This window comes from Nicotiana tomentosiformis, chromosome 6 (genome assembly GCF_000390325.3).
Source record: "Nicotiana tomentosiformis chromosome 6, ASM39032v3, whole genome shotgun sequence".
Taxonomy (NCBI): domain Eukaryota; kingdom Viridiplantae; phylum Streptophyta; class Magnoliopsida; order Solanales; family Solanaceae; genus Nicotiana; species Nicotiana tomentosiformis.
Window position 1 is genome coordinate 148,959,104 of NC_090817.1, and position 26,289 is coordinate 148,985,392.

A 26,289-nucleotide genomic window follows, 5' to 3' on the forward strand; every position below is an offset into this window, starting at 1 on the left:
AGATATGCTAAACTGCCCAAACTTTCCGCCTTACGACTCAAGGCATCGACCACCACATTGGTCTTCCCGAGATGATAGAGAATGGTTATGCCATAATCCTTAAGCAACTCCAACCATCTCCACTGCCACAAGTTGAGATCCTTCTATTTAAACAGATGATGTAAACACCATACAAATAGTACCACCAGATCTTTAAGGCATGAACAATAGCTGCTAACTCAAGATCGTAGACAAGATAATTCTTCTCATACACCTTCAACTGTCTAGACGCGTAGGCAATCACCCTACCATCCTGCATCAACACCACGCCGTGTAGGACCCCGATCTGGTAGGAAACACTAACATTAGGGCTATAGTCAAAGCAGTATTGAGCTTTTGAAAGATCTCCTCAACTCCTCGGTCCACCTGAACGGAGCACCCTTCTGGGTCAATCTGGTCATAGGTGATGCAATAGACGAGAAACCCTCTACAAATCGACGATAATACCCCGCCAAGCCAAGAAAACTCTGGATCTCCGTAGTTGAGGATGGTTGGGGACAATTTTGCACTGCTTCAACCTTCTTCGGGTCTACCTTGATCCACTCACTCGATACTACATGACCCAAAAATGCCACTGAATCTAGCCAGAATTCACACTTTGAAAATTTTGCATATAACTTCTTCTCTCTTAAGGTCTGAAGCACAGTCCTCAGGTGTTGCTCATGATCCTCCCGACTCCGGGAGTACACCAGAATGTTGTCAATAAACACAATGATGAAGGAGTCAAGATAGGGCTGAAATACACTGTTCATCAAGTGCATGAATGTTGTTGGGGCGTTGGTCAGTCCAAAAGACATCACAAGGAACTCATAATGACCATACCGAGTCCTGAAAGCAGTCTTCGGGATATCTGGCTCACGAATCTTAAACTGATGATAGCCTGAATGCAAGTCGATCTTAGAGAACACTTTGACACCCTGAAGATGATCATATAGGTCATCAATACGTGGCAATGGATACTTATTCTTCACTGTAACCTTGTTCAACTGATGATAATCGATACACATTTGCGTAGAATCATCCTTCTTCTTCACAAACAAGACAGGAGCACCCCATGGTGACATACTGGGCCGAATGAAGCCCCTATCGAGCAACTCTTGCAACTGTTCTTTTAACTCCTTCAACTCTGCTGGGGCCATATGATAAGCTGGGATAGAATTGGGCTGAGTGCCCGGTAACAAATCAATGCCAAAGTCAATATCCCTGTTGGGCAGCATGCCTGGAAGATCTGCCGGAAATACATATGCAAAATCCCTCACTACCGGAACTAACTCGATGGTAGGAGTATTAACACTAACATCTCTCACTTAGGCCAGATATGCATCACACCCCTTCTCCACCATTCGTTGAGATTTAAGAAATGAGACAACCCTCCTAGTAACACGATCTAAGGTACCTCTCCACTCTAGCCACGGTAGACCTGGCATAGCCAACGTCACCGTCTTGGAATGGCAATCAAGGATAGAGTGATAGGGAGACAACCAGTCCATGCCCAAGATAACAACAAAATACACCATACTGAGTAATAATAAATCAGCTTTGGTCTCAAAACCACTAAGAACAATCAAACACAGTCGATACACACGATCAACAATAATATAATCACCCATGGGTGTAGATACATAAACAAGCGAACTCAAGGAATCACGGGATATACCCAAATACGGGGCAAAATAAGATGACACATAGGAATAAGTGGAGTCCCGATCAAATAATATTGATGCATCTCTATGACAGACTAGAACGGTACCTATGACGACATCATCAGATGTAACTGCCTCCGTCCTTGCAGGAATGGCATAATATCTGGCCTGGCCTCCCCCTCTAGGGCGACCTCTACCTATCCGATCTTCACCTCTAGCTGGCTATGCAGGTGGGGTGGTAGCTGGTGCTGTAACCATAGCCTGAGGACCTAGCGGGGCACGCGGTGCCTTTGAAATTTGTGGAGGCGCACCCCTCCTAAATCTGGGAAATCCCTCACCAAATGACGAGTGTCGCCGCACTCAAAACAAGCTCTAGGAGGACGTGGCTATTGCGACTGGATCGGGTCTGATTAACTGGACTGCCCACTGAAAGCACCAAGTACAGGAGGCACACTAGACACTAGCAGTGCATAATAAGGATCCTAGGGCCTAGGAGTGGCTGGAGGACCGCTGGCGGCTGGAAGTGCTGAATGAACGGGGCGACCCGTATAACCCCTGCCCTGACGAGTTGCCGCTGGGGCACGAGTACCACTGTAAGTGCCAGACTCTTGAGATCCCTTGGCCTCTCTCTCCTCTCTATCCCAAGTCAGCATACCCTCTAACCTCCTAGAAATCCCTACTACTTGCTGGTACGCAATATCCATCTCCAACTCTCGGTCCATGCTCAACCTGATACTGGGGTTGAGCCCCTCAATAAATCGACAAACCCGCTCTCGAACTGTAGCAACCAAGGCTGGTGCATGCCTAGCCAAATCACTTAATCAGACCGCATATTGTGACACGGTCATAGGACCCCGGCGTAACTGCTCAAACTCTATGCGCGATGCATCTTTGAGACTCTGGGGAACATACACCCTCAAGAACATATCTGAGAACTGAGTCCAAGGGAGTGAAGCTGCCTCAGCCAGACTATCTAACTCGTATGCGTGCCACCACAGATAGGCTGCTCTCCTAAGCTGGAACGTAGTGAATGAAACCCTACTAATCTCCGCAACACCCATAGTACGGAGGATACGATGGCACTCATCAAGAAAACCCTGGGTATCCTATGACGCCAAGCCACTCAAAGTAGGAGGGTGGTACTTCTTGTACCTCTCGAGCCTGAGCTGCTCCACCTTAGAAACTTCTGCCCTAAGCTCAGGCTGAACTTGAGCTACCGGCTACATCGGTATGATCTCTGAAACCTGGTCGACGTGAACCCACTGCTCTGGGGTACTGGCAACGGGAGTCTGTGCTCCTCCCCTAGCCTGAGATGTGGCAGGAGCAAGTGTTATCAATCCTGCCTGAGCCAAGATGCTAAACTTGCTTAGAAAATGGGCTAGAGTCTCCTAGAGGGCTGGTGTAGTAGCAGACGTCTCAGTTGTCTACCCTCCAACTGGAACTACTGGTAGCTCCTCTGTAGCAGCTCGTGCGGGTGCTCTAGATGCACCACATAGACGTCGACCTCTATCCCGACCCCGACCTCTCGCGGATCTAGCAGGGGGTGTAGGTGTCTGGTTATCCGATCCATTTGTGTGTGTCCTCACCATCTATGAGAGATTAGAAAGACAAAAAATTAGAATCTGAAACCAAGATCTCGCACGATCAGGAATCAAAGAAGTGAAGCTTTTCCTAACAGTTCCATAGCCTCCCGAAGATAAATACAGATGTCTCTGTACCGATCCGCGAGATCCTAACAAACCTGCTTGTGACTCATAACACCTATAAACCTAGAGCTCTGATACCAACTTGTCACGTCCCCAATTCACCCTCCGTAGGATGTCGTGATGGCACCTAGTCTCTAAGACTAGGTAAGCTTAACAATTTGCGGAATATCATAATATAAAATTGAAGTCTAATTCTCAACTCATGAAATAAATATAAAACTGCAAATCAATAATTACAACTCCCAAAACCCGGTGGAAATAAGTCACAAGCTTCTAAGAGCAAATATTAAGTGTTTTTATACATCAGATTCTAAAGAGAATAAGGAAAATAATATAGTAAGAATAGAGGGGGACTCCGAGGTCTGCGGACACTGGCAGATATACCTTGAAGTCTCCACGTGCGGTCCAACTCACTGGTATCTGGTCTAGTGGGAAGAACCTGGATCTGCACAAAAAAAAGTGCAGAAGTGTAGTATGAGTACACCACAACGGTACCTAGTAAATGCCAAACCTAACCTCGGTAGAGTAGTGACGAGGTCAGGTCAGGGCCCTACTAGTTTAAAAGAAAAGTAAGGCAGAAGATATAATAATATTTTGAAATTACTGAGAATTTAAACAATAAAAAGTTTCAGAAAATATCAGCACAGTAAATAGAGGTGAACAACAAGGGCACTCCCGAGGTACCGCCTCATAGTGCCAAATGTAAATATGCACGACAGGGGGATCTCCCGAGGTACCGCCTCATAGTGCCAAAGTAAATATGCAAGACAGGGGGATCTCTCGAGTAAACGTCTCGTAGTCCCTAAGTAAATATGTAGTATAGGGGGATCTCCCGAGTAAACGCCTCGTAGTCCCAAAGTAAATATGCAGTACAGGGGGATCTCCCGAGTAAATACCTCGTATTCCCAAAGTAAATATGCAGTACCGGGGATATCCCGAGGAACCGCCTCGTAGTCCCAAAGTAAATATGCAGCAGATAATCGAAGGAAACACGAATTTACACCAAGAAATCTTATGGTTAAAGATTTGATTCAAATCAAGGGAAACAGGTAATTTAACTAAGCATGTTACACAAATTGCAAGTAAGAGTTAAGGCACGTAGACATGCCATACTAGGCTAAACATTATCACTACATATGCTAAGGTAACTCAGTTAAGGAATTTAAAAGAAGACAACTCAGCAAGAACCGGAAATTTCCACAATTAGCCCGCGTATGCACTCGTCACCTCACATACATGACGCTCACGTATCACATATGATTACAACAGTACCAAATCCTAAGGGGATTTCCCCCGTACAAGATTAGACAAGTTACTTACCTCTAATCTCGTTCAATCAATCGATAAGGATTTTTTTCCCTCGACTTTCCGACTCTGAATGGCCCAAATCTAGCCAAAAGCAATTATATATCATGAATACAACTACGAGAAACTAATTAAAATAATAAATCTACGACTTTAGCAAAGAATTGAAAAATCGCCCTAAAAAGTCGACCCGGATCCACGTCTCGAAATCGGGTAAAAGTCATAAATTACAAACACCCATTCGACCATGAGTTCACCCATACCAAAATTACTAAAATTCAACACCAAGTTGCCAGTCAAATCCTTAGATTAAACTCTCCAAATCCCTAGCCTCAAATACCCAAATTCTACCTTAAACACACACAATGTAGGTAGGAAAGAAATCAATGAGGAAACAAGGTTATTGATCAAAAATGAGTACAAGAGACTTACCTCAAGAAATCCCTCGAAAATACTCTCAACAGTCGCCAGACCCGGGCTCAAAATGTCCAATAATGATAAAAATCACGAACCCTTGCTTTTAAGTGTTCTGCCTAGCATTGTCGCTTCTGCAGTCACATTAGCCGCTTTTGCAGCACCGCTTTTGTGGTCCGGGCCTCACATCTGCGGAGGCCACTAAGTTGCCCAACCTCCGGGCGCGCTTCTGCGCAACAAAACCCACTTCTGCGGACCAGCCTCAAACTCCAGCGTCCGCTTCTGTGACCCTCCAAGCGCAGATGAGAGTCCGCACCTGCGGAACACCCTCCGCATCTGCGCTCCATATCCCTCCAGTCCAAACCTTTGCATCTGTGCAACACTGCTCGCACCTACAAGCTCGCACCTGCGATCAAAGCTCTGCAGGTGTGGTTACACCAACAGAGTCCTACTTCAGCCATGCACCAGGTCCTTTTTTTCGATCTGTTAGCCATCCATAATCCACCTGAGACCCCCGGGACCTCAAACAAACATACCAACAAGTCCTAAAATATCGTACAAACTTAGTCAAGCCTTTAAATCACATCAAATATTGCTAAAAATACAAATCGTATATCGATTCAAGCCTAATGAACTTTAAAACTTCAAACTTTAACATCCGGTGCCGAAACCTATCAAATCAAGTCTAATTGATCTCAAATTTTGCACACAAGTCATAATTGACATTACTGACCTAATCCAACTTTCATAGTTGACATTATTGACATGTGTCCCATTTCATTCCGAAACCAAAAACAAAACTTCCTGGCAAGTCACAAAACCCAAAAATTAAATAGAGGAAGCAATAATTAGGGGTTCGGGGCTAATACTCTCAAAATGACTGGTCGGGTCGTTACGGGACGCAACGGCCGCTCTGATGATTGATGACGTTCCCTATTGGGTCGCGGAGCTGCAAGGTCTCTTTTGGTATCATTTATTCAATCTTTTCTTGTTTCAGCATGTACTGAGGCCAGTCTATGAGTTGGTCCATTGAGGTCATCCTCATCTGCTCGGATCTCGGCACAATACGCGTTGTATATTTCATCCCAAGTGGTTGGGGACTACTTTATCAGTCGACTTAAAAGCTTTCTAGTCGCCCTCGAACCGTCCCTGCGCAGCCCATTCTGGAAAGATGCAACTGCCATCCCTTCTGACACGTTCGGCAGGGTCATCCTTATTTTGTTGAACCGGGCGAGGAAGTCACTCAATCCCTATCTCGAAGACTGTTTAATAGCAAATATGTCGTTCACTCTTACCTTGTCCTTCTTAGCTCCAGCATGGGCCGTTACGAACTTATCGGCCATCTCTTCGAAAGTTTCAATGGAGCGCGCAAGTAGTTGTGAATACCATGTTAACGCTCCTCCTGTGAGGGTTTTACCAAATTATTTCAACAAAATAGAGGATACTTATTCTTTAACGAGATCATTGCCTTTCACGACGGTGATGTAGTGAGTCACATGATCTTTAGAGTCAGTCATGCCATCATATTTTTTAAAGGTTTTGGTATGGCATATGGGGATGAATCATCACTGTACGGCTGTTCGACAAACCGACCGACGTCTCTCTTTGGCAACAGTTTGGGCGCGCCCGGTATTTTATCGACCTTTTCCTGGTGTTCTTTTATTTGATCTCGGAGTACCTTGTTCTCGTTCTCCGTTTCCTCCATCCTTTTCAAAATAGTTGCAAGAGCGTTATCACCTGCATTATCATTGACGTTGTGAGTAATACCTGTTGTTGGAGGTGGAGGGAGTTGGTTGCACTGTTCGTCCGCCGGTTGTACAGTGCAAATCCTTGCATTTTTTGTAGCTGCGTCCTGGGCGGGCTTGTTAAGGACGCTAGTTAGCGTGTCGGTTAGCCATGCTTCGAGGAGCTTTTTTTTTACAGCTGGGGGCATCTCTTCCCCTATAGATGTGGAGGCTCCCTTACCAAGAGATTTTGTGATGGTGCAATGAGGAGGCGGTGAGCCATCTCGCCTAGGGGATGCATCGGGAGTTGCGCCTTCGTCTGCCTGTTTTGCAGCATTTATTGATGATGTTCATCAGGTTGGTTGGGAGGTCATTGATTATTCTCGCCCTTTCTTCCCTGTTACCTGTCATGTTGGGATTTGTGCATACAAAGAAAGAAGATCTCGTTCTTGCTTCTTTTCTTTTTACGTTTGTGATCCGTGTTAGTGATAGATCTAAAAAAAATTAAAAATTTAACTAAGAAATTCCCACAGACAGCGCCAAATTGTTTGACCAATTAAGGGGTTAAACCTAGGTAACAATAACATTCCTAGATGTGAATTCCGAAAGCGCAACTAATGTTAGACACATCTGATAGAGATATAATGATAGTATGTAACAATCATTCGAGGAAACGTAAAGAATGATAGAGCATTAAATAGTAACAAACAATAATAAATGACATTAAAGTAAATAAAAGAAGCGATTCACCCAATAAAGGAGGAACTAGGTGTTACTCTTCTTGACAATGATGCGTGATAGGCAAATCCTTGAATATTCAAATTATCCTCGGATCTGGTGGAAAGTATGGAATAATATAGACAATATTCTTAGTGAAAAATGTGATGTTTGTATTATAGTGTGAGAGAGAGGGAGAGAATCTTTTGTCAAAGTGAGTTCTTACAAAATGAATATCACATGCCTTCCACCATTGTCTCCTTTTCTATTTATATCAGACATTTTCTTAACAAAACCCTAATAGTACAAGTAAAGAGAATATCCACTAAATATTCCCTTTAATATCCTATTTCGAAAATTAGCCATTACAGCTTTGCCAACGGTGCTCGACATCGATCGTCGTTGACATCTCGGCCACGAATCTCGCAAAACTCTACCTTAACTCCATTGCTGACACCGCTTCGCCACCGATACCACTATTGCTTTTCTATTTCGTACAATTACCTCTATTGTTGCATCAATATTGCCTTCATCTTCTCCAGGAATTAAACCATATGAGCAAACCTTGTAACCCACTAAGATCATTTCACTACCAAGACGTATTTTTACTGTGCTTTCACCTTAAACCATCGTCTCTTTCGTCCATCATACACCACCAAATACACTGCATCTTCACCACCATCTCTTGGGACCATTATCGACAATTACCAGACAGTCAATTCAAGACCACCGTCCCTTTAACAGCACTTCACATTACTAGGTCATCTTCAAAATTGTTGCAGTGCTCTCTACCGACGATGTCGCCGGCCACATTTGATGTAAGTGTTAGAGAGAGAATGGAGATGACGGATAAAGAAGAAAGAAAAAAAAGAAAAAATATTATCATATTTAAGTAGTTACGCGCTCAAAATTTGTGTAAAAGTTACTTCTTTTGCCACATTAGCTAGTGGGTTCAATAGGCACACTTCTATTAGGGTTGAAGTATCCAATAGGTACAAGTCTTAGTTGGAGTGTATAAATAAAATTTGAAGCCAACTTTAAGGGACGGTCTATATATTTGGCCAACTTTATAACACTTCTAAAGTGATGGAAAATGGAGGAACATAAGTGTTAACAATAAATTAGATGTAAACTTGAAATTTATTTTATTTAAATTTGAGGCTAAAATATTTTTGCCATTCATATGTTATGGAAAGATTATTTAAAATCTTTAGTTTCGTGCGAAGTGCGAAATTATTTACTAGTGTAGTATAAATGTTGGAATTTCCATTCAAACCAGCAGTTTTAGCTTAGATTCTAAATATGTGTTAATAATTCACTAATAATTAAGAATAAACAATAAACCTCGAACGTAATAAATTAAATAAGTTATTGTATAATTTCAAACTCGAAATCATAAAGTTCTTAGATATGCCGCCTATGCGCTGGCAAAGTATTGAGCTTGTGGTGTATTGTAATTAGGGGTGTTCATAAAAACCCGAAAAACTGAACCAAATCGACTGAAAAAACCGATATATTTTAGGTTTGGTTTGTTTTTGGTTTTGAATTTTAAAAACCGATAAAATATGGTTTGGTTTTAGTTTTAATCAAAAAATAACCAGAAAAAAATGAACCAAACCGACTATACAAGTAGATATTTAAATTTATTATTACACCTATATATATGTATATTTTTATATAAAGTTTCTAAAATTTTATGGTACATATTAGTCGTTGATATTTTTAGTCTAATTTTTTGTTATTATAATAATCTAATTCTTTGCCTTTACATTTTAGTTTGATTGGTAGTTATCTTTGCTGCGTATAAGAATTTATTTCATGTTAAAAATAATCGATTTTTAATTGAGTACTTAAATTATTCATCACTATTTGATTCAATTATCATCAATATATCTTGGTAAATGATAGATTTCTCAAAGAACAATTGGTTTGATAGTGTTACGTTGAAAATGTCGTCTCCGAAATATGTGTTTGGTAGTGTATGCCTCGTATTTAAGAAAAAATGATAAATAACCGAAAAAATCAAAAAACCGACAAAAATCGACTTAAATGGTTTGGTTTGGTTCCAATATCTAAAGAACCGACTTACTTGATTTGGTTTCTTTTTTGAAAAAAACCAATCCAAACTGAACCACCAACAACCCTAACTGTAATGCATAAGATGATTGTTTCCACCGACCAATCTACCACGGCCTAATCAAAAGGATAGTAGAATGTCTGTTACCGAATCAACAAAACTAAAAAAAATAAGGAGTTTTCTAGGCAATATTGCAGCTTGAAGCCAAGACTTATCTTTTCCAAGAAAGGAAGCCCCCATACCCAGTGCCCCGCCTCACCGCTTGGAGAAGAAGAGAGTCAAGAGAGAAGAATTCCTTTTAAATGTACTTGGAAATGTAAACACAGAAACAAATTGGCGTAGACTTATGAAGAATAGATCAGATCCAATTCCAATTCAATCTGCAGTTGTTTTCTGTATGGAAATAGCAGAGCGCCCCGGAAAATAAATTACAACTACAATAAGACTAGTTAGGGTTGTTGTTTCAGCAGCAGCAGTCAGCTGTCAGCAGACATGTGATGTGATAAATTCCAGACGAGCAACAATATGGGTTAAGGATGCTTAATTAATCTGATACTAGCATTATTTACACCATTTCCTTTAATTTCAAAACAACCGTTGCACTGTCGGGTGAAGCGTGATTCCAGAGCGCAAAAACGTATTACTGAAAGAAGATTCATTTAAATTGCAAATATCAACGTCTTATGATGTTATGTATAATGTTTGTATGTCATGACTTCAATTTCTTAATTACCCTAGAATTGCATCTACTGTTCTCTGTTGTCCAAATTAAATTAAAAGTCTGTAATTTCTTCATCTGAAAAATGAAAACTTCTGCCTGACAAAGGTTTCTTAAATTTGTTACCATCCTATAACTGAATACTTATTTAAACAAGATCCAGGTGAAGATGTCCAACTCTCCGGCCATCGGTTGAAGCCAGGCACCTTGGGCTGCTAAATTGATCAGGTTTTGTCTATATTTTGGTGTCCAGCGCCTGTGCAAGTAATGCGTGAGATCCAAAAGTAAAGGGAAACGCTAACCCTCATTTAATTACTTCTATTATTATATTCCTAACCGGCCAGCAATCTATAGTATACGGTATTCCTTTTACACCACCACCCTAGCTCTCCCTCACCCTATATGTATACTAGTTCAAGCGGTAGAGCAACTGCTTGTTGTTTCAGTCCCAAAGTTTGAAACTTGTTGATCAGCTTCGCTACTAGCTAGCTCCCTACTTTTATAAGAACATATATAATGTATAATATCAGACATAAACCTTCACTGATACTCACTATCTTGGCTTCCACCGCCCTCATCTTACTCACATTCTTCGTTCTCTTAAGCAACCCAAAATCATCATCCTCTAGAGCAGCCGAAAAAACGATGACTCCGCATATTCACGTTCACAAAAACATCCAAATAGCCCAATCCCATTGCGAAGGAACACTTCACCCGGAACTTTGTGTTTCCACTCTCTCCTCATTCCCAAATCTCCACCGTAAATCCATTGCAGAGATCATCTCTTCCACTGTTAAAATCGCAGTGGGTGAGGTCAGAGCCTCCGCCCACAACTGCAGCGACCTTCGTCGACATGTACCCAAACTGGAACCTATTGAAAAACGAGCACTCCAAGACTGTGTTGAACTATTGGGAGAAACTATTGCTGAGCTCAGAACAGCCCTCTCTGATCTTTCCCCTAAGAAATCTGCTTCCAAGCACTACAATGACATCCAAACACTTCTCAGTGCTGCAATGACCAATGAGGATACTTGCCTAGATGGACTCTTCTACAGTACAAAGAATAACTTAACCCGTTATGTAGAGGACAATCTGCATACCATCGCTCACCACGTCAGCAACTCCCTCGCCATGCTCAACAAGATTAAGAGGACATCAGTATCTTCTTCTGACGAAGTGTTTCCCGAGTACGGGGCTATGAAGAATGGGTTCCCGAAATGGCTGAAGAGGCGGGAGAGAGCACTTCTGCAAGTTCCAGTGAATGAGACCAAGTTCGATTTGGCGGTGGCAAAGGATGGCAGTGGTAATTTCACGACTATTAACGAGGCCTTAAGTGCAGCACCCAACTCCACTAACACAAGATTCGTGATCTACATTAAGGAGGGATCTTACTTTGAATACGTGGAGGTAGACAAGAAGAAAAACATGATAATGTTTGTCGGAGATGGCGTCGGAAAGACAAAGATAAAGGGTAACCGGAATCATGTTGATGGATGGACTACTTTCCGATCTGCCACTGTTGGTAAGTTTTACCCGTATATATTTATATGTATCACGAATGACCTTATCTAAATATTGTTCATTTTTTTATTCTTTAAAAACAAATTTTATGTTGATTAGAATTGTCATTTGAATTAAATTCTTAATATTTAAGACTTTAAAATAACTAAAATTTTATTAATTTTTTCCTTATTTAACTATGTAAAAAAAAATCAATTAAATATTTCCCTTATATAAACTTCTTTTAACATTCCGACTCAATCACTTACTATTCTCTTGGATTAACTGTTACATTTCACAATAAAATAAAAGACTTTTACCTTTTGAATTAGATTGCCTGAGCATTCTTTACCTCCAACGTGACTTCTATTTAAAAGGAAATGGAGTCTTATCTTTTTTAATGAAAAGGTCAATTCTAGGAAAGTTATAAGTGGAATATTGTAAACTAGACTTTAAAATCTTAAATCTCTAGCTCAACTAAAGTTTAATATATTAACGGTAATTATAATTTTATTTTGTAGCATAATATAATTTATCCAATATAGAATTATTTTTAAAGAAATAATTTAGCTATTGAATTTAAATATAAATTAATATTTGCTACAACTTGGTGAACACTAAAAAGGTAGTAATAAGAGAAAGAACATGAGAAATTCTTTTACTAATTTATCAAAATTTATTTTTCAAATTGACATAATAGGGTACATAACTTGTGCCCTTGAGAAGAGAATCGACAACGAAAAAAATCAAAAAATAAGAAATTAATTATGTATAATATTAAGAGTCAAATTAATTAAATTGCTATTCATTAATTAATTCACCTTCACTTTCTTAGCTTTTAATTTATAACTCAAATACAAAATTTAATATAATATTTATATGATTTTTAAAAAGTTTATACGAATTAAGTTGTTAATCTATCTATCTATCTATCTATCTATATATATATATATATATATATATATATATATATATAGACCTATACTATATTAAAAGCACGAAAGTACTTAACGAGATGTCGTTCGTTTTTTTACCCTTTAAAACTAGCTTTCACGTTAGACAAAATAGTAATTTAATTTATTTTCCTAAATTATAGGAATAGTCATTTAATTATTTTTCTAATGTTTAAAAATAATCTCTTAATTATTTTCCTAATACTTAGGACTTTGATCTAGAGAATTATATTATTTAATTGGAGTCCTTCATATAAACTCTATCTAGATATAGGGTATTGAATTCCAAGCACTTCACGAGTATTCTTTTTATATTAGGTTTACGAATATTTTTTTGTTATAAAAGTTTAGGTTTAGTCGTCCTAATTTTCCTTTTCTTGGTTTAGTAGCCCGTATTTTTTTCTTTTCCCCCCAGTTTTAGGAGTCCTTTTTCAAGGTTTACGAGTATTATTTTTTAACTAACAACATAGTCATTTAATTATTATTTTTTTATATTTTCAATTTTGATATCAACTAAATTTTTTGTTATTAAATCATACTTCAGAGAAAGAACAAATATCTAGCGATCACGGACGTAGTAATCTCAAAAGTTCATCGATTCTAATTTTTTTTAAATTCAAGTATCAAACTTAACTAAAAAAATATTTTAATTTTAAGGATTCAATAAAAAGAGAAGTGTTCGTAAGATTCAATAACATTAATAGTTGTACTAACATAATAATCCAAAAATGATGTGTCATAGCAATTTTTTCATTATTCTGAACATAGCATTCTTATTGGATAAAAATTATAATTACGGTTAAATATTTAAGACTTGGGATGAGCTAATAATAAGATTTGAATAAACAAAAATAAATTATTCTCTTTAACATTAAGAATAAATAATTAAGTCCTTAAATTAATCAACCAGAAAATTTTTTGATTTAACTAATCTGCAAATAAAACAAGTCATTTCTTTCGAAATTCATCATATAAATCAGTTATAATATAGTTTTAAGCGTCAAATAGTTAAAAATACAAATGAGATAAAATATTAGAAGATAAAATATATTCTAAGTGAGTAGTCATTAATTATTTATCTTTCTTTTGGTATTCATTTAAACCAATGACAACTCCGGGTATTTTTTTAAGTACTAAGTTACTTATTGTAAAATAGTATTAAATTAATGTAGACATTTAAAACTTAGCATTTGATAATTTGATTTACATGTTCTTCATGTACTTCATTGGTTGAAGTTAGACACACGTGCATATATATATATATATATATATATATATATATATATATATATATATTGTTGGTAAGTTTGAGATTGGGCATGTACCCAATCTCAAATTTTTAAAAAACTATATAAATATTATTAAAATTTATGCTTATAAAAAGTACGTATAAATATAATATTTCTTGGGCTTATCTTGTTCATTGCATGTCTTTGAATGTTTCTTGTGCCTAATTAAGTTTTATTCAGTAAATAATGTAGACAATATAAAGAATTTCTACCTTATTTTGTAGTTTAATCTTTTACACTCAGTGGGTAAAATTTAAACTCCTTAATTAATAAAGTTACGTTAAAATAAATTTGTCCTTGACCTTTGTCAAAGGAATTTTGGGTGGAATTTACTGGACACCAAGTGGACACATCCGGCCATTGTTTAATGGATTCTTAATATTAGATCCATTTTATACAACTAAGACTGCATGAATTCTTGTTCCCAACGTGCAACCTGTACATTATTAAGGTTTTAATATAATTTTCACTCTAAAGGAACTCATTATGTTTGTACATATCTCGATTTCCAACCATTTAAAGTCAAAAAATGAATCGGCCCTCTCTTTATTTATTTTTTTGGTTAAAGGTCCGCATGTCCTCTCATGTGCATAAGAAGACGTCTTGTTTTCCTTTTTTCTTTTTTAAATTGCTCTTAATCCTGACATTAACCCTGAACACCACAAAGTTACCATTCTGTTTGTTTCTTGGAGCCCAATAAAAGATTAATTCCTTTCAGCGCTCGAGAAAATAAAATTTGCTTTGTTGATTTAAATATGATAAATGGACTTTGGGAGAATTGTCCAATACCATATATGCAAACGGGAGCGTGAACAACATAAATGGGGGGCAACATCGATAACAATAATTTGGATTGTCTGACTCTGATACCATGATAAATGGACTTTGAGCCTAACTCAGCCCCAAAACCTAGCTTATGAGGTGAGGATTGCCCGAGTCCAACTCAAATCCCACACAACTCAACGAAATAACGCAACGACGCGTGACGGTGTCCCTGATACTACATTTGGTTCCTGCATGTTCTTTCTTGAGTCAATTGTCTTTGCTTAACATTTTCCTGTACAATCTAATATCACTTCAAAAAACTTTTAAGTAAACGCACCAGCGAGGAAGCCATAAATTTCGCGATGGATTGTTACTACCTGTTCTTCTAGTTCTTTTGTTTAACATTTCGTGATTCTCTTTTAATGCAGCCGTGGTGGGAAAAGGATTCTTAGCAAAAGGCATCACCTTTGAAAACTATGCGGGACCAAGCAAGCACCAAGCAGTAACTCTTCGGAGTAGCTCAGACTTATCTGCTTTCTACCAATGCAGCTTTGTTGCATACCAAGACACCCTCTACGTCCATTCCCTTCGTCAATTTTATCGCGAGTGCGACATTTATGGAACAGTCGACTTCATCTTTGGTAACGCAGCCGTAGTTCTCCAGAACTGTAACTTATACGCTCGTAAACCAGACCCAAATCAGAGGAACCTGTTCACTGCCCAAGGAAGAGAAGATCCAAACCAGAATACTGGGATTTCAATCCTGAACTGCAAAGTGGAAGCTGCTGCTGATTTAGTTCCAGTTCAATCATCATTCAAGAATTATCTAGGACGTCCCTGGAAAGAATATTCGAGAACTGTCTTTCTTCAATCGTACATTGGCAGCTTAATAGAACCTGCTGGATGGTTGGAATGGAATGGTAATTTTGCATTGAAGACACTGTACTATGGAGAGTACATGAACAGAGGACCAGGTTCAAATACTAGTGTTAGAGTGAAATGGCCTGGTTATAGAGTCATCAACAGTTCCGCCGAGACCAGTCAATTCACAGTTGGGAATTTCATTCAGGGAGGGGAATGGCTACCAGCCACAGGCTTTCCTTTTTATCTTAATTTTACTTTCTCCTAATAGTTTCTCTTACAATTTTATAGATGCTAGCTTCAAGATTGTTTTCCAGTGAACTGATTAATTCCCCGTTTGAGGAATGTGAAATCAAGTCGATAGCCTGTATTGTTGGGGAAGTTCGTGTCATTTGTTTTACTTATTCACAGGAATAATGATCTGAAATTCTACATATTATTTCGAAAAAGAATTCTCAACTGTTATGAACTCTACTCAAGAGTTGAGCCTGGAGGAGCATGAAGATCAACTTGGGCCTGCTCTAAATTAAGATGCAGTGAAAGAGCTAGCCAACCCGACAAAATATTACTCCCTCTGTCCCCAATTTATTTATTGGAGTTCAGATTTCGAGCATCAAATGAGTTTTTTGAATGGTTAATTATTGTGACTTATATACTTTTTTTATGTTGATTCTAAATATGTAAATTTTATTTTAAAAAACTTTAATTTTTTTTATTTAAATTCATTGTCAAAATTAAGAAGTTTGACTCTCGCTTCGTCACATATGAGATAGATGGAGTAGCAGATTTTGAGTGGGAGACTAGTTGAAATTACAAGTAACTTGAAGCTACAAAAGAGAATAGGGATTGTACGCGACAGTAGTCGATGTATTTACGTTATTGTATTCCTGAATACAGTAGTGGAATTCGCCTAAAAAATAGGGAAGTCTAGCTGTGTGACTGTATTCGTTGTATTCGCGCTAATGTATTCATGAAGACATTAGCGGAATTAGCCTAAAAATAGGGGAATTCAGTTATTTAATAACGAAAATATGATCAATTAGCGTGTATCACTCCTAATTTAACTCAACAAAATCAATTCTACATAAATTTCGCTGCTACTGGGATGTATTTCATGTATTCGCGCGACTGTATTAATAAGTACAATGAGGAAATTACTGTATTTACGGGGGTTTACGGGTATTCAAAAAAATGCTTTTGAAGAGAATAAGAAATAGTTTTGGAGAAACAGAAAAAAATAATTTATCTCAAGAAGCACCTTTTTGAAAAATACTTTTGAGAAAAAAAATACACTTAGAAGCAGTTTTTAAAAGTTTGGTCAAACACTAATTACTGTTCAGAAGTGCTTTTCAAATTAATTAGCCAAACACAAACTACTTCTCATCAAAAGTTTTTTTAAAAAATTCTTTTTAAAATAAGCTGATTTTTGCAGCTTGGCCAAACAGGCTATAAGAGTAGATCAAGCAAGTGGGAGGATCATAAAATTACAAAACTGGTTTTTAAGTTTTATTTAATATAACAGATGTTAAGCTACCAATTACTTTACTAATAATTCATATAACTCCATATAGTAAGTTCTTTTGGTATTGTCCACGTATCTGTCTTAAGTCCATCAAAAAGGGGTGAATACGATTATACGAATGATATATAGAGGTTGGAATGATGAGTCCTATATATAGCAGCACACAGCCCATGCCTCTTTAGTTGTTAGAGTTGCGCCCCATGACTGGATTGAGAATGCAGTAAATCCTCTCTAGCTACCATTCTTGTTTCTTTAAATCCTCTCCTAATGGCAGCTTAGAGGAAACGAATAAGGGGGCTTCTCACGACTCTATCAACATTCAATTGGCTCAATCTTCATCTGACTCTTGCTGAGGAGCGCATTCCCATCTTACTTATCATTTTACAACTCAGAAAAGTTTGCAGGATATAAACACATGCAGGAAATTAATATGAAGTAGTATTAGGATAAAGTAGACTTTTAGAAATGAATAGATACATGTGCTTTTTGCATGTGGAAAGAGATGAGAGAGCACATGGCGATATGATGAACCTGATACAAACTTCAGCTCTGGACCATGGCCTAGCTTAGCTTTTTCTGCTGACCAGAATTTGGATTTTTCTCAACCTCTTTGTCCTAGTAGTAATGTTAAAATTTTCACTTCTATCCAGAAATTAATTGAAGTAAGGAACCCCCTCCCCTCCCCTCCCCTCCCCTCCCCCAAACCCTCCCATAACTATTCAAGATTACTAGAAAGGCCCCTGTGGATGAGGTTTTATCATTTATTACAGGCACAGAGGCACTTCCCAGTTCTCCACCAATCCACAGCCTTCTTTTCATTCTTAATTACTAGTCGCTTTTGCCTGTCAGTAAGTCTTGACCACTCTTCTCGTTGAGTGTGACCCTTCATCACTTTTCCCAGCTTTACATATTCACACACAAAAGCTAGCTACCAAACAGGACAAAAGAGTTAAAATCAGTATTACATCGATTGGAGAATTCTTAACCAATTTATGTTGATATATTCCAAATCTGATAAACTTAATTACCTTCCCATTTTTGTGGGGCACAAAAACATTAGTACTAGTAATATTATTTGGGGAGTCTATTATGGCTTATATTATTTTGTACTATGTAATTTTTAAATTCATAACTTTTATTTTCAAGAACTTAAAGAACTTACACCGAAAACTAAGTACTTTGGTTCTAAAAATTATTAACAAGCAAAATAATAGGAAAAGGACGCATTTTCTTAAAATTCTTTTCCTTTTGAGCTCAATGAGTCAAAATGGTAAGGGAAGGAACATTCCTTTTATTGGAGAATAGCTAACAGCAGGAAATGGAAGAGTAACACGAAGAAAATTCTACTACTTATTTCTTTCTTTCTAGACGTATGTAGTACCAAAATGTAAGGAGAAATGCAATGAAAGATGGGGAGTTGTTGGTAGATTGTGCAATGGAGTCTGTCCCAAATCGATTGATACACAGCTTCTTGATTCAAGTGCATTGAGCATGAGAGGCGTGGCATGGGCCTTTTTTGACCACTTTCTTCACTCCAGATTCAAACACCACACCATCCTCATATTCCTCTACTTTATCCGACACAAAACTTCATTCTTCTCTGCAGTATCGTTTTTTTCCTCTTCGTAAATTTAATCTCTACTTCCTAGTTTGTTACCCTTGTTCCCAATACATGGCAATGGATAGCTTCGATACCAATAGTCAATAGGCATTTGTAAAAAAACAAAATGCAACTTGGTAAGCCTTCTACATTTATAGACCCAATATTCAACCATAATCCTAGTAATTATTCTTTTTTCTTGTCTATAGAAGGGACGGCAATATAATTAATAATTTAGATAAGTGATTACATTGCAATGGAACTCAATAAATTAATCAATAGATACCCCGCCGCTTTATATATTAGAGTTACTCCCATAAAGTAATGATTAGATTAACATAATACAACTTCGACCCACCAACCTCACTTGTATTATAGAATACAACAATTGCTGTTGAGCACGTACAACTATTCAATATAGGTCAGATTTCATCATATCGTTGCTAATTGAGTGAAAAAAATGCCATCATAAACCAGAAGCTAAAATTGACATTGTTTGCCAAATTTGCTCGAAAGTGATTGCAGCCGCTAGCAGACTAGTGCTACCAATTTTTGTAAAGATTGAAATAGACTTCCAACCAATAGTACTAAAAGTGTCTAAAATTGTCAATGGCATTTGACAAGTCATTCTCGCCACTGCTGCTAACCCAACGTCTCATTGTAAATGAATACTCCTTGACAATGTGATCCCGTGAAATCAAATTGTCAAATTTAGCCGTAGCTGTCAAAAAGTTAACAGGCTATAAATGACCCTGTGGCAACGAAGAAGAAGCAAAGCTACTCCTTAATCTGAATAAATAGGCATGTAAATGGAACTCTTAATAACCAACAACAACAACAACATACCCATTATTATCCTACACCGTGGGGTTTAGGGAGGGTAGTGCGTACGCAGAACTTACCTCTACCTTGTGAGAATAGAGATGTTGTTTCCAATAGACTCTCGGCTCATGATAGTATAAGTAACACATTAATGAAAATATAGGAAAGAAAGGACAGTACCAAAAACCATATAAAAGCAGAATAAAACAACAAGAAAATAAGGTGATCAACAATGAAAGAAAATAACTGTTAGTCATAAGAACCTACTACCAACAAAAAGCGAGACTGTGTACCAATACTATTGTTATGAACACTCTACACTACCTACTCAACTACCCTAATTCTCGACTTTCATACCTTCCTATCAAGGGTCATGTCCTCGGTCAGTTGAAGTTGCGCCATGTCTTACCTAATCACCTCTCCCCACCTCTTCTTTGGCCTACCTCTACCCCTCTGTAGGCCCTCCAATGTCAACATCTCACACCTTTTTACCAGCGCGTCTGTGCTCCTGCTCCTCACATGACCAAACTAGCTAAGCTAAGCCGCGCTTCCCGCATCTTGTCCTCAATAGAGGTCACACCCACATTATCGCGAATAACCTCATTTCTGATCCTATCTAACCTGGTGTGCCCGCACATCCATCTCAACATCCTCATCTCTGCTACCTTCATCTTCTGGACATGAGCAATCTTGACTGACCAACACTCATCCCCATACAACATCGTTGTTCTGACCACCATTCTGTAGAACTTACCCTTAAGTTTCGGTGACACTTTCTTGTCACACAAAACACCGGAAGCAAGTCTACATTTCATCCATCCCGCCCCAATACAGTGTGCTACATCTTCATCAATCTCCACATCCCCCTGAATAATAGACCCGAGGTACTTAAAACTCCCTCTCCTAGGGATGATTTACGAGTCCAGCCTCACCCCTCCTAGAGTCTCGCCACTGAACTTACACTCCAAGTATTTTGTCTTGGTCCTGCTCAACTTGAAACCTTTAGATTTCAGGGTATGCCTCCATACCTCTAATTGTGTGTTGACATCGTCTCGTGTCTCGTCAATTATTATAATATCATCTACAAATAGCATGCACTACGACACTTCCCCTTGGATGTGGCGCATCAGTATGTCCATCACCAGAGCAAACAAAAACTGGTTGAGTCCCGACCCCTGATGCAACCCCATCATAACTGGAAAATGGTCCGAGTCTCCACCCACCGTCCTCACTCGGGTCTTTACTTGGCAACAGGTACACCTCTAGCCTCCAAACGTCTCCACAAAACCTCCCTCAGAACTTTATCGTACGCCTTTTCTAAGTCGATGAACACCGTATGCAAGACTTTCTTTCTCTCCCTATAATGCTCCATCAATCTCCTAACAAGGTGGATGGCTTCTGTAGTCGAACGCCCCTGTATAAACCCAAATTGGTTTTCGAAAATAGTCACGCTCTTTCTCACCCTTAGCTCTACCACTCTCTCCCAGACTTTCATAATATGGCTAAACAGCTTGATACCCCGATAATTATTACAATTTTGGATATCACCATTGTTCTTGTATACAGGAACCATCGTGCTCAACCTCCACTCTTCAGGCATCTTCTTCAATCTAAAAATGACATTAAATAACTTAGTGAGCCACTCCAAACCTGCCTTGCCCACACTCTTCCAAAACTCAACCGGGATTTCATCCGGCCCGGTCACTTTGTCCCTGCTTATCTTACGCATAGCTCCTCAACTTCATTAACTCTAATCTGCCTACAATACCCGAAGCCACAACGACTCCCGGAGAGTTCCAAATCACCTAATACAATGCTCATGTCCCCCTCTTCGTTCAAGAGACTATGGGAGTAGGTCTGCCATCTCTGACGGATAAGCCCCTCATCCAACAAAACGCAACTCTTAATAACCGTTGAACAAAAATCCAATTTGTTAGTATCATACAAGAGGATTATGTGGGTTAAAAGTTTTGCAATAGGAGTGATCTCATAATCCCATTTAATTTCTTTTGTTTACGGGTTAAAGCTTATTGTTTTACAGAAAGTAAATGGACTCCATTTTAGCTCTATCTAGACAATAAAAGGGGTAATTTAAAAATTATTAAAGAAAATAAGTTGCTCTAAAACACAAGGAAATTTTACTAGTACAATTGTTAAAATAAGTTGCACAATTTTTATTTTCAAAACTGAAAAGTGCTCTCATACTATCAGTTGCAATGATATTATTTATCGTCTAGTAGTTTTAGAAATGACACCAAATTTAAGAAAGAGATTAAAACTGCAGCATTAGTTAAATGAAGACAAAAGAAGTTACTACTACTGCTAAATGCTACTCCCTCCGGTGACTGGCGGATCCAGAATTTTAGGTTCGTGGGTGCTTAATATTTTTGACGTAAAGTACTACCAATCACATTATATAAGTACACAAGCATTTAAAAATGACGATAAAAAAAACTCATAATTTTAATATTATGAACGCTGCGAACTTGTAATGGATAAGGCAACTAACGTTTAAAAAAATGGTGGGCTTTACCATTCTAGAATCTAGAGGACCACTTCGTTTTCAAATGAACTTTGGAGTTCTTTTTAAGTAGATTTTCATTTTCTTTCTTTGTTATAGTGAATTAATTGAAGTTACAAAAAAAAAGGTTAAAAAGTTGAAACATAAAGCAAAGAAAAAGAACGAAAAAATAAGTAGTATTGGGTCAAGACAGTGGCTAGTGAAAGAACAAAAAAGTATATCTAATTGAATGGGGCAAAAGAAAGAAGCTTGATAAATAAGGAAAATGCCTCCTAAAAAGGAGCTATTCATTTAGTTAAAATTTTAATATAATACATACACTCTTTGCCAAGTTCACTTAAGCCCCCAAATTTGATATGTACATTCTTCGCTCACTCTATCCGGTCCACAATAAGTGATTTTTTGAGAGATTTCACACAAATTAAAAAATTCATCTTTTAATATTAATTAGCAATAAAATTAATCATTTTAACCCTTACTATCTTTTCATATAAACACTTCTAACACATATTCGAACATTATTTACTCCAAGAAAAATATAGGAAAAAATAATTAATTCAAGTAATTGGAGTTGCATTGGGGGGTTAATGATTGCGACAGGCTGCATCTTTATTTGTTTTGCCTTATAAATAGAGGGGATACTCGTTTGCGGAATCTGCAGCTTTGCTTGTTGGTTAGTTGGGCAGAGTGTAGTGTGTATACTCTCAGTCCAAATGGCTTTCTTTTACTACCTTTCTTGTTCCAAACTAGCTTTACTTGTTCTGCTCTGCTTCACTACCTCTCTGCTTCATTGCAGTGCCCACCCTGACCACCATGGCCATCATCCTCACTTTGCCTCTTACAATTACAGAGATGCTCTCACCAAATCCATTCTTTTCTTTGAGGGTCAGAGGTCAGGCAAGCTCCCTCCTAACCAGAGAATCACTTGGCGTAGAAACTCTGCTCTTTCAGATGGCTCCGCATTGCATGTATGTCATTAGAATTGCTCCTCTTACTTTCTAGCTGCTAAGTTGTTAAAAAGATGGAGAGCCTTGGCATAACTGGTAAATTTGTCATGTGACGGGTTTGAGCTGTAGAAACAGCTTTTTGCAGAAATGCGTACGGACGTGTACAATAGACTCTCGTTGTTCGGTTCTTCCCGGAACTTAGTGCACTCGGCTGCTTTTTTAAGTTGTTGAAAGAAATGAAACTTGACATGTCTTTTTCTTGATTTTTGGTGTGAAATTTATGGGAACGTGCAGGTTGATTTGGTTGGGGGATATTATGACGCAGGGGACAATGTGAAGTTTGGGTTCCCAATGGCATTCACTACCACAATGCTATCATGGAGTGTGATTGAATTTGGTGGACTGATGAAAGGAGAACTCCAGAATGCAAGACAAGCCATTCGCTGGGCCACTAACTATCTTCTCAAAGCCACTGCCTATCCAGACACCATATTTGTTCAGGTCATATATGTATTGCCTGCATTCTGTATAATGAATATCTCATGAACTTATAAGAGAACAAAAAAATTCACTTTAAAACGTTGTTAATCGGAAATAGTTTCTCTGTCTCAATAAGGTAGGGGTCCGTAAAGTAGGGGTGTGAGGTGTACTACACACTAACCTCCCCAAACCTCTTGTTTACTTTAAAATGTTGTTAATAGGTGGGGGAAGCAGGAAGTGACCATGCTTGCTGGGAGAGACCTGAGGATATGGACACCCCAAGAAGTGTATTCAAGATTGACAAAAACACTCCAGGGACTGAAGTAGCTGCAGAGACCGCTGCTGCTCTTTCTGCTGCTTCTTTAGTCTTCAGAAAAAGCGATCCCACTTACTCCAACCTCCTTGTGAGGAGGGCCATCAGGGTATTAATTGCTAATTACAATTATGACTAAACAGAAACACCACTATTAATTAATTCTGCACATAATTATAGTTCAAATCGAGAGCAAAGCATTACTCTCATATTGGTTTGTAGGTGTTCGAATTTGCGGACAAGTACAGAGGTTCCTATAGCGATGGATTAAAGAATATCGTGTGCCCCTTTTATTGCTCCTATTCAGGATACCAGGTTTTTTCTTTTAATTAAAAAAGACAAATTTACTGCTAGTATATGTCACGATTTAACATGATTTCTTCAAATTAAGCATGATTGTGCTGAGTATTATTAATTAGAGGAGAAACGTTTTTGGCTGTTGTATTAATAAATGAAGGACGAGCTGTTATGGGGTGCTGCTTGGTTACATCGAGCCACGAAGAACTCTTTTTACCTAAATTATATCCAAAGAAACGGGCAAAACCTTGGGGCCGACCAGAGTGATAACACATTTTGTTGGGACAACAAGCATGTTGGAGCAAGGATTCTTCTTTCCAAGGTTCAATATTTATTTTCCTCTGTTGTTTCTCTGGTAATATTGACAACTCTTAATATCTGCCTCAGCCATCACTCATATTTAGAGTTCATTTTCTTTTTTGGGGTTATGATCTTCAGGCATTTCTTGTTCAAAAGCTCCAATCTCTCCATGATTACAAGAGTCACGCAGACAACTACATTTGCTCCGTCGTCCCAGGGACACCCATGTCTCAAGCACAATATACTCCAGGTTGTTCTCCTGTTTTCTTATTCGCCTTTGTTTCTAGCTAGTTCAAATTAAAGAGGGTACATATGCTGGTGGTTTTTATGTAATTTTAGCTTGAATTCTTTTTGTACAGGAGGGCTACTCTTTACTATGAGTGACAGCAACATGCAATATGTGACGTCAACCTCTTTTCTGCTGGTAACCTATGCCAAGTACTTGACCTCTGCTCATCTGGCTGTCAATTGTGGTGGCGTTCTTGTCACGCCAAAAATGCTACGAAATCTTGCCAAAAAGCAGGTAGGTGATTTAAATTACTTAATCAACTCCGTACCATTTTAAAGTATGTGGATTTGGGAGGACTATTGTACTAATAAATTCCTTACCATTGTCCAGGTGGACTATCTGTTGGGAGATAATCCATTAAAAATGTCATATATGGTGGGATATGGGACTAGGTACCCGCAGAGGATTCACCATCGGGGATCGTCTTTGCCATCTATGGTGGTGCACCCAACAAAAATACAATGCTCGTCGGGGTTCAGCATGTATAATTCTCAGAATCCAAACCCAAATATTCTGGTAGGAGCCGTGGTTGGTGGACCGGATCAGCATGATAACTTTCCAGACCAGCGCTCAGATTATGAGCAATCGGAGCCAGCCACTTATATTAATGCCCCGCTGGTTGGATCGCTGGCTTACCTCGCGCACTCGTTCGGCCAGCTCTAGGAGTATCAGCCACAAATCTGTTAGCCATTGGACTACGGACCTGGTTACAGGGATCTCCTAGTATCAGAAGAGTAGAATGAAGTCATTTTAGCCTTCTAGATTATAGCGGCTATTGGCATGGCGTTGGTGATGTGTGACTGTATTGGTAGAGAGAGCCAAAACAGGCTCGAGATTCCAAAAGCCCCACCTCATGTTTATTGTGCACTCGCATGCTATAAACAGCCTAATTAAAGATATTTGTTTGTCCTTTTTATTTTGTTCTTTTGTTGATCCAATTCCAAGATTTTAACTTTGATATATCATGTTTATGCCATGTTGATTTCGTGTGTGCAATGCCGAATCTAATGAACAAGTATCAATTGAGTAGCATCAGACTGCAGTCTTTCTATTTGTTTGGTTTTGGGAACGTTAAAAATGCTCTTATTTCTACTAAAAGCTTAGACAGAAAAACATTGAGCTGAGTTCCAAGTAAGAGGCAGAGGTGAGGCACAGTGCAATCTTAGTTAATTTTGGAATCACGTTTGGTTGCAGCGCCAACATGGTCTCCCGAATTCCTAACTAAGATCCATATTCTCAATTCCTAAAATGATTTTGTAGTGGATAGCCCTCAAAAGAAATGTATTAGAGAAGTTTATAAACGTGATAGAGATTCTAAACGATAAAAACTAAAGATGACATACGAATTGCAATTAAAGTCCGTGCATCACTTGGCCAGTAGAACTAGAATTTAACCCCACAGCCTCCGCAGGAGCAAGCCATGCATTGCTTTACTCCAAACTATAATCAAGCTCGTACTGACAATATAAGCTCGCTCATAGTGATGA

The 26,289-nt window shown here is 38.4% G+C and overlaps 2 protein-coding genes across 3 annotated transcripts; both read left to right on the plus strand.

The window, feature by feature from the left end:
• Positions 1-10,635: 10,635 nt before the first annotated feature.
• On the plus strand, positions 10,636-16,295 carry LOC104089379 (pectinesterase-like). Its single transcript, XM_009594247.4, has 2 exons — positions 10,636-11,865; positions 15,279-16,295. Exons 1-2 carry the CDS (start codon positions 10,860-10,862, stop codon positions 15,977-15,979), a joined length of 1,707 nt encoding a protein of 568 aa, XP_009592542.1. The 5' UTR covers positions 10,636-10,859; the 3' UTR covers positions 15,980-16,295.
• A 6,538-nt stretch (positions 16,296-22,833) lies between these two features.
• Positions 22,834-25,718, plus strand: LOC104089380 (endoglucanase 17). 2 transcript variants are annotated; one of them, XM_009594248.4, is made up of 8 exons: positions 22,835-23,144; positions 23,418-23,624; positions 23,825-24,025; positions 24,139-24,231; positions 24,374-24,535; positions 24,652-24,763; positions 24,873-25,036; positions 25,133-25,718. In XM_009594248.4, exons 1-8 carry the CDS (start codon positions 22,890-22,892, stop codon positions 25,463-25,465), a joined length of 1,527 nt encoding a protein of 508 aa, XP_009592543.1. In that variant the 5' UTR covers positions 22,835-22,889; the 3' UTR covers positions 25,466-25,718. The 2 variants fall into 2 exon arrangements, with proteins under 2 accessions (XP_070034145.1, XP_009592543.1); XM_070178044.1 differs by lacking the exon at positions 23,825-24,025 and having other exon boundaries at positions 22,834-23,144.
• Positions 25,719-26,289: the final 571 nt, after the last annotated feature.